At 37.0% G+C, this 10,085-nt stretch overlaps 1 protein-coding gene across 1 annotated transcript; it reads left to right on the top strand.

The window, feature by feature from the left end:
* The first annotated feature begins 5,348 nt into the window (after nt 1-5,348).
* Nucleotides 5,349-8,266, top strand: LOC117407489 (leukemia-associated protein 7-like). The gene is made up of 2 exons (XM_034012584.3): nt 5,349-5,899; nt 6,973-8,266. Exons 1-2 carry the CDS (start codon nt 5,513-5,515, stop codon nt 7,183-7,185), a joined length of 600 nt encoding a protein of 199 aa, XP_033868475.3. The 5' UTR covers nt 5,349-5,512; the 3' UTR covers nt 7,186-8,266.
* The last annotated feature ends 1,819 nt before the right edge of the window (nt 8,267-10,085 follow it).

Below are 10,085 nucleotides of genomic sequence, written 5' to 3'. Positions count from 1 at the left end.
GCAAAAAATGGCGGTAAATATTTTTTCAAATTCTTGTAGGGGTGTTCAGTTTTATTTTACTACTAAACATTAAACTAAAGCACATTACCTAATTAAAAATATATATATATTAGAAAAATTACAATATTTAATTTTAAATATAGTACCTGAATTGCATTACCGCACACGGAAGTTAAATCAATGTGTCACTTTCTTTGTCTTTTAAGTCTCTCCACATGACAAAACATGGTATGCCCCATATCTGTTTCTGCCACATGAATGATATGCTGAAGACCTCTTAAAGAAACAGCGCCTATTTATTTATTTATAATAAAATAAAAAATAATACAAATATTATAATATAAAATAATCTTTACACGATATGAGCAGTATATGTATATTTATTTATTTCTACTTTGTAATATTAGACTAGAGATCATTTTAATATATGTAATCTTATTTATTTTAAATTGTTTTACATCATTTGATGTAACTTTTACACACATTTCGTAAATAAATGTCTATATTTGTAATTGGTTGTTTTCCAAAGACTAACAACTTTTCAGCGCCACGTGTACCCAATTTATCGCTGGATTAGAAAGTTACATCATTTACAGTAAACATTTGCATATAGGCAGCATATGATTAAAAATGCAAAACTACACATTTTACACTGAGCAAAATGGGTTGTGAAAAACTCTCTCTTTGTCTGTGGTGTCTGCTAACATATCCAGGGCAGAAAACTAAAGCAGACTAAATTCAGAAACCAACCACTGTACTTCTGGACACTCCCCCAAAACGTGCAGATTGAGGATTACATGAACTCTCTTCAACATGTTAATATGGTGCTAGGATCACAGAATAATTGAATCTGTGAATTTAAACTTCTGCAGAAACGTTTTGGATACAGCTGAGGGCTAAACTATTACACTGTGGCAAGCTGGGGGATTTCAGGGAGCTTCCAAAGACATGTTTTCTTTCTACAACCACATCTTAAGGTAGATACAGTGCCTTGCGAAAGTATTCGGCCCCCTTGAACTTTGCGACCTTTTGCCACATTTCAGGCTTCAAACATAAAGATATGAAACTGTAATTTTTTGTGAAGAATCAACAACAAGTGGGACACAATCATGAAGTGGAACGAAATTTATTGGATATTTCAAACTTTTTTAACAAATAAAAAACTGAAAAATTGGGCGTGCAAAATTATTCAGCCCCTTTACTTTCAGTGCAGCAAACTCTCTCCAGAAGTTCAGTGAGGATCTCTGAATGATCCAGTGTTGACCTAAATGACTAATGATGATAAATAGAATCCACCTGTGTGTAATCAAGTCTCCGTATAAATGCACCTGCACTGTGATAGTCTCAGAGGTCCGTTTAAAGCGCAGAGAGCATCATGAAGAACAAGGAACACACCAGGCAGGTCCGAGATACTGTTGTGGAGAAGTTTAAAGCCGGATTTGGATACAAAAAGATTTCCCAAGCTTTAAACATCCCAAGGAGCACTGTGCAAGCGATAATATTGAAATGGAAGGAGTATCAGACCACTGCAAATCTACCAAGACCTGGCCGTCCCTCTAAACTTTCAGCTCATACAAGGAGAAGACTGATCAGAGATGCAGCCAAGAGGCCCATGATCACTCTGGATGAACTGCAGAGATCTACAGCTGAGGTGGGAGACTCTGTCCATAGGACAACAATCAGTCGTATACTGCACAAATCTGGCCTTTATGGAAGAGTGGCAAGAAGAAAGCCATTTCTTAAAGATATCCATAAAAAGTGTCGTTTACAGTTTGCCACAAGCCACCTGGGAGACACACCAAACATGTGGAAGAAGGTGCTCTGGTCAGATGAAACCAAAATCGAACTTTTTGGCAACAATGCAAAACGTTATGTTTGGCGTAAAAGCAACACATCTCATCACCCTGAACACACCATCCCCACTGTCAAACATGGTGGTGGCAGCATCATGGTTTGGGCCTGCTTTTCTTCAGCAGGGACAGGGAAGATGGTTAAAATTGATGGGAAGATGGATGGAGCCAAATACAGGACCATTCTGGAAGAAAACCTGATGGAGTCTGCAAAAGACCTGAGACTGGGACGGAGATTTGTCTTCCAACAAGACAATGATCCAAAACATAAAGCAAAATCTACAATGGAATGGTTCACAAATAAACATATCCAGGTGTTAGAATGGCCAAGTCAAAGTCCAGACCTGAATCCAATCGAGAATCTGTGGAAAGAACTGAAAACTGCTGTTCACAAATGCTCTCCATCCAACCTCACTGAGCTCGAGCTGTTTTGCAAGGAGGAATGGGCAAAAATTTCAGTCTCTCGATGTGCAAAACTGATAGAGACATACCCCAAGCGACTTACAGCTGTAATCGCAGCAAAAGGTGGCGCTACAAAGTATTAACTTAAGGGGGCTGAATAATTTTGCACGCCCAATTTTTCAGTTTTTTATTTGTTAAAAAAGTTTGAAATATCCAATAAATTTCGTTCCACTTCATGATTGTGTCCCACTTGTTGTTGATTCTTCACAAAAAATTACAGTTTCATATCTTTATGTTTGAAGCCTGAAATGTGGCAAAAGGTCGCAAAGTTCAAGGGGGCCGAATACTTTCGCAAGGCACTGTAGTAATGATTGGACACTACAAAAGAGGGTATTGGGCAATTCACTGTGTTAAAATTGACAAGGTTGTTACAGAATTTCCTCAAAATAGGCTTTAAAAGCTTGAAAGCAACACAGTACAGTTCTGGATGTTTCATTAAAAAAAATATTATTTTGCCTTAACATGTACATTATGTTTTAGGTATGCAAGACATCGCCAGGCCCTGTTTTATGTTTCAAAGTAAAGGGAGGTAATTCCAAAGATTACTTTTAGAAAGGTCTGTTAATTAAAACATCTCAATAGTAAAGCACTGAGATTCTCTAGGAGAGGGGAAAGACCTTTCAAGACCAAGTGTGCTTTATCTGTAGTCACACTCCATTGAAAGAATCTTACTGAAGGATTCTTGTACAGTAAGCTAATCCCTTAATTGTTTTTGAGCTTCGAAAATATGAATAATGGAAGGCCTCAATATGGTCTTGTTTTCCCATACAGGTTTCATTCTTTTTCACTCTTTTTTTTGTAGATATCAAATCTTTATACAGTTCTTACCGCTGAAGGGTCAAAATAATTGTGCAAACTTTGCAAATGAGCTTTAGCTGGAAACTTAACTAGAGGGAAGTAGTTATATTTTGGCTGATACATTGTAACAACTTTGCACAGTTTGCAGCAGCTAAAATGATAGTTGCAAGCGAAGCAGAGTTCAACAACACCAAAAACAGGATTTGCTGTGTTCCTTAGAAACAGGAACAAGCCCTTGTACTGGAAGTAAACATAGCAAAGAAGCAAACCAGGCTTATAACCATAACATGCAATAACCAACAGTTAGCAAGTGGGCATCGCAAAACAATATACAATTGAGGAATGAAGCCAGCGGAGAGGGACAGATCAGACCAGGTGCATCCAGACGCTGGGCTGAGCTGCTTCTTCCGGTACTCGGGCGCATACAAATTAGTTTGCGCAGGCCTAGTTTATTTTTTCCGCCATCTTTGAATCTTGTCTGCCAAAAATTGTCTCATTTCAATGGTTTTGCTCCAAACGTATACAGTACATCTTTAATTCTTGTAGAACATGTTGCTAGTATCACAACCATATATCTTAACCTTATTTCTAAAAAATAAAAAAAAGTGCCAGTGAGAACTATTTTTGCATCCTTAGCACGGGATTACACACATTAAAAGGTAAATGGAGACAGTATTTGGATCCGCTACACTAGTAAATGCACTAATTAGCAGTACAATGTTCTCTGATCTTCAAAAACAAAGAATGTAAAGTAATTAAAATATAAAATCTATACGATTATACAATATATTGCTTATTACTTTATTATTAAAATGATGCTAAGAGACACTATTTGGCACAACACCGCGTAGAGGTATAGGACTGATATATCAGACTAGATATGTGTTAATAGAACTGTGTATTTGGGGTCTCATAACCAAGCATTAATAAATGTTATTTGTAAAACATGTTAACTTGCATGCTATACAGTGTTTTATGTACTTAGTGTGATGTGCAAATAAATGGAATAGATTTGCTTGTTTTTTTGGTGCCTCTGTTTTTATTTTGTCGTGTGTGCCTGGAGCCCTAAACCATGGCTGAGTGTGTGCGCGTGATTAGGTGTCGTTGTTTTAACATCGTAATCTAACGTGACTGATTTTGTACGTTTTGGCCGGGCGGGCGCTATGCTTTACTGCGGTCCCGGGTTCGCGCCCGCCCTCCGCCTCTGTGTAGATTGCCTCGCCCTCTGTGATGCGCCTGCCTGCGTTAACCGAGATCACTACAATAGTATTCAACAAACAAAACATATTTTAGTATTTTTATACTATATATTGTTATTTATTTATTTTGATAATTTATCAGATTTGTAAATTCATTTGTCAAACATTCAACGCTAAAATGTGCATACGGTGTTGCATTAGGTTTTTATTTGAGCTTTTAAAAATCATGTTTCTTTTTATTATTATTATTATTATTATTATTATTATTATTATTATTATTATTATTATTATTATTATTATCCTCACTTACTGTAATTACCGTAGGATATATTGCTAATTCACCCCAAAGGACTATGAACAATATTTAAATTAATGCATATGTATGTGTGTGTGTGTGTAATTTGTGTTTTGTTTTGTTTTCAAATTCAAATATCCTTTCATTATACAACGAGGGCCATGTTAAAATCAATACATTTGAACCGATTTAATTACATTTTAAGTATGGTGTTGAATTTTTATGTCAAACATTAAACAGCGCACACTTGTATTGTGAGGTGGATATAAAGATATAAAGTTACTAATTTCTGACTATTTAAATTTGAATGTGTATTTAAAATCCCTTATCCAGTACTGTTCGGTTGTATTCGAGCAATGTGTTTGACGTGTACTTTAGTAATAGTGTTATTGATATATTACTTATTACTGTTGCAATTTTAAGTTTTTTTTTTTTTTTTAAGAGGGGGATTAAAAGATGCAGCTGTCCAACACACTTGTTATCGACTCTACAAAATGACGAGATAACGTAGGTTCATTTTCCTATCAGCAACAGAACACCTGTCTGTCTCGTTTTTGCAAGCACAAGCTCAATAGAGGAGAAACAATGGGGGTTTTTTTCAGTTGTTAAGTAATTCAGTAATCTGCATTTTGGTCATCTAATCAATAACAAAGGTAGTGCACGACTGTTTTTGGGGGGTGGGGGGGGGGGGGGGTTAACCTTAAATTGGGGAATTGTTATGCGTCAGGGGATATAACAAAGAAACAAAGTCATCGGTAGGTGATTGAATAAGTAATCATTGAGGCGGTACCGCACCCCCACTGTGCGCGAGATACAGCAGTGGGGTGGCGGCAGGCGTTAGGGCTCAGTCAGGTGTTTTTGCTGTTATTCTGGTTAACTTCCTCCAGTCCCAGCTGCGAGCCTGAAGAATGCAGTCCGTTTCATCGAAGAACTCCTCCTTAGACCACCAGGCCGAAGCGCTGAGGTTCCTTAGGAAAGCCCATCAAACTCGAATTGAATTTGGAGCAGGTCATTACCAGGATGAATTCAGCAAAGACACACAGTCACCAGAAACTCGTCCGGTGATAGTTGACAATTCTGGGGCAGGAGTTTTGAAAGCTAACGGTTCGGGTTGGAAAGGGAAGCACATCACAGATCATAGGCAGACGCCAGTGACATCAGTCCGCACACTCGCACAGAAAGCTAGGCGAAGCATTCTAACCAGATTGATGGAGATCACTTCTCAGCTGATCGCAGTTGAGCGCAGCATTCAATGCACACCCCTTCAGGCACAGGGAGTTTCTATTCACTCAAAGGTAAGACGTTCTGCTGTGACCTTTGATTATAACATTTTTCTGAGCTTGCTAAAATACCCATAGGTTGCCCACTGTGTTTTGTATTGGAGTGTAATAATATAAATAATGACAAACTTAAATGAGAGACTTTTCAGCAACCCCCATTTGGTTTTATGCAAGAAATAAAGGCTAATAACAAATCGGAAATGTTCAACCACTGCATATGTTGTATATTCGTCTTTTTCAATGTAATGAGTCTGTAAACTCTTGACTTTAGAAGTGATTTTTACTTTTTATTTGGTACTGCACCTTTACAGTTTTATAAAATATAAACATATTTAGGAAAAAATAACTTACTTGAGAGCCAAGGAATGCTTCCCCAAATTAACATATATATATATATATATATATATATATATATATATATATATATATATATATATAAAATTACATGGCTTCGTACTTCCCATATTGCATTATCTGGTGTTTTCAATTTATGAAACGCTTAACTGCATTATACACACATGGGCTTTAAATTAATCCAAGGGTTGAAATAAGGCTCCCATTGCTTTTTTAGTTTGATGCATTCCAGGTTTTACTGTGAGCTCAAGACACATTTGTAATTGTTACCAATACACTGGGGCTTGAAGCTCAAAGTAAAATCGGGAATTTCCCAGTCTTATTCCTGTCCCTGCAATTGATCTAAGTCAGTGGTTCTCAGGGGCCATTCCATGTATTACTTAGTTAATCTGGCTGAGGGTCAGTGGAATCATTCAGGACTAGATTGAAACCAGGAGATGTACTGGAATGGCCCTATCAAGCACCAGAAAGTGAGGACCGCTGATATAAACAATGCCAGATCTAATTCCTTACACTATAAATACACTAATCGTGCACTGTTAGTTGATTACATTTCATCAACCCTATTGTAATTGGCTTCTGAGCTCTATGGTGGTGTTGCTGCAGAAATACAGTATTTAACTTTATAGCGGCTTGTGTTGTGTCTGCATATCATAGCTAGGACCCCCTTGAAAGAAAGTGTAATGGTTTAAGTTTTAAATAAAGCTCTGCATTCTTTTGTTTTTGTGTTACAGGACAGCATTGAACTTCGAAACATCTGCAGCCGTATAGCATCACAGGCAGAGCGGTCCCGACCAGACAGAGAACTGAAGGAACTGCATGGCTGCTTGAAATCAATCACAGAGAACCTGCTGTCATTGCTGTCCACCTCCAGCTCTGATTCCGCATACCGCATACCGCATACCAGAAACCTCCGACACATCCTCGGGGCTTTTCCAGATATTTGAAAAGGTCTGCTGTATTTCAGTTGTAATCAATGGTCCACTGAAGGGGTTTTATGTAGGCATTTTATTTTCTGCTAGGAATTGGATTTCGGAGAGAAGACAAGCCTTGATGAAGCAGCAAGTGGTGTGACACTTTTCTTTTTAGTGGCTGTGTCATGTGGTGTGTAATCGTGCTGGCCCGACACTTTTATTGCGTGAAAAAAAACATGTTGGCAGCATTTAACGATGTGTTAGAAATGATTCTGTTACAAAAGTGTAGTTTTTATGCAGGATTCATCTATTTCAACATATGTTCGGTGCAGTGCTAACTTGGGTTGAAACACTAATAAACTTGATACAGATTACCTGGGAACTGATTAGATATTCACACAATGTAATCAACATTTAAGCATGTTTAATTTAGGTTAATTTTAGTGTAGTCTGGTATATGTATGCTTATATAACATTTTCACCAAGATACTGTATGTGGTCAGCGCTGGTCTTGAGGGATTTGCAGAAGAGATCCAGGGAAAATAAAACAGATCTTGATATTAATAGTTTCTAAAATCTAAACTGAAATCACTGAAACGTTTACAAAGTAACTGAAATGTGAGTGTTATGAATGCGTCTTTTCTTATGCAGGGCAGTTAATGTGACATTTTCAAGTGGTTAAGTGATTAGTTTTACCCAACATTTCAAAATCCATTTTCTTTTCTAATCACTCCCTCTTACTTCTAAAACCTATTTTAGATATTTTCTTTTTTATACTTTAACTATATACACTGTAGTTTTAAGAAAAGTGAAAACAAATCTGCTTGGAGTGTGATCACTTCTAATGCAGCTGACCATTTGAGTGAAACCGAGCTACAGCAAAGGAAGGGATTACCTTTTAGTGCTTTTATGGTTTTTATTTATTTATTTTTCACTATGCTTTAATGGTACAACAATTCAAGCTATATAGTAGTCTGCTGTTCATCGAGAAAGCTTTAGTTTGGTGGTTCGCTACAGTTACTTGAAAACGTATTATATAGGGAATTCTGTATCTCCACAGGCTCTCTCAAAATGTTTACATGCAAAAATTCCAATAAATCTCCCCTTTTCAAAACCATTGTTCTCTATTGTTTTTGTTAATAGACATAAATCAATACCACAAAGCGATTCCACATGAAAAGGAGGGATGAATGGCCATTCCTCAATGATTACCTTGTAATTCAGGGATATTATATGGTAGAAATCTACAGTGAAGTCTGCTCCAAAATGGCCCAAAGTAGTCTGCATATCTTTTTCCTTGTGAAACGTTGTTCTTGTGCAACATTGGAAAGTGCTTGCCTGTCATATCTGCTGTCTTACCCTTCATTACTGAATGTGATTTGGAACAGGGAGATGCAGCTTTTATATACAAAATAATTCACGTCAGTGATTCATTTGCATAGCCAGATTGATGGATTCCTTTGAATGCCAAGCCTGGGTATACTGCCTCCCAACTCAAATTCAAAACAATGCTTTTCAATACACAAAGCCAGAAAGATTATACAGAAATTGCATTATAATATTTAAATAGTCAGGTCTTTGTTGTTTTGTTTTGTTTTGTTTTGTTTTGGGGGGGGGGGGGGGGGGGTGCATTTCAGAGTGCAGGTCCTCAAGAAGCCAAGGTCATTGTTCAGAAAGTTGTGATTACACATGTAGGTCATACAGCCTTATTTTACAAAAACATACCTTAGAGAGCATTGAAACAGTTAAATGTATTTCAGAATAGGTAGAGGCTGTACTGTTGCTCAATTGGCACTAGATGGCCCCCAATTGTAAGCTATATAAATGCCACAAAGTAGCACAACATTTTCCTGCTAAATTTTGCTGACATCAGTTGAAGGAAAGAAAGCGATTACATTAGGTGTGTCTGTCTGAATAAAAGTGTTTGATCAAGTGGGACTGAAAGAATAAGTGATAATACTTTGAAGGTAAACGTTAACATTTTTGCCTTCATGAGTGACATGTACAAAATGAACCTTGTTTTTTGTGTTTTTTAAATACTGGTGTGAAACACCTCAAAAAGATGGGTGTCAATAAATACAGATAAAAATCTGAATATTCCCACATGAACTACAAGATCGTGAAGTCTGTTTTGCTCTGACAAATTGATAACATTGCACAGATCCTTACATTATAAAGGACAACACACAGAATTTAAGACACAACATGACTTTTGTACTAAAATAGATCTTATGATGCCAGACAAAGCAAAAAAGTGGCAAATCTTTTATTTGTTATTGTTTTTGTTGTGCAGATGTAGTCACTGGGCTAAAAACAAAGCCTTAAAATAAAAGTGCCAATTTTATTTGTTGTGTGTTTTGTTGCTAATGTTCTTTTAAATGCATGAATATTTTTTAATATATTTTTTGTCTCCTCTGAAAAAATTAATTACCGGGAATAAAACAAAGAACTGAACAAGAGGTGAAAGTTTACAACATCCCCAGCAGGGGGACCTATCGATCTAAATGTTACAACCTACAACCTACCCCTACATTATTAACCCTTTACTGCCCTGGGTATGTCCCCATACCTATTCAATGCTTATTTTCTCAGTGTCAAATATATTGAATACTGGGCAGCAAAGGGTAAAAAATAACAACAAGAACAAAGAGTTCAGGCCTATAAAGATGTCTACAAGATGGACTTAGTAATTAAATGACAATCCACCAGGAACTAAGGTAGCTGTTATAATGCAACAGCAAGTGTACCCTAAAATAAACCGTGTTTGGCCACCTCAACAAGGAGAACAGGAGGAACAAGAAGATTTCTTTTCCACTTCTTGACTTCTATTTCTCCTGTCGATAAACACCTGGTGAAATTGTCTACCATGACTCTCGGTTTCCTCAGAAGAGACCGTGCTGTTGTTCCTAACAATACAGGTTAGAATAATAAAT

This window comes from Acipenser ruthenus, chromosome 8 (genome assembly GCF_902713425.1).
Source record: "Acipenser ruthenus chromosome 8, fAciRut3.2 maternal haplotype, whole genome shotgun sequence".
Classification (NCBI taxonomy): domain Eukaryota; kingdom Metazoa; phylum Chordata; class Actinopteri; order Acipenseriformes; family Acipenseridae; genus Acipenser; species Acipenser ruthenus.
This window is presented reverse-complemented; position numbering and strand designations above follow the sequence as displayed.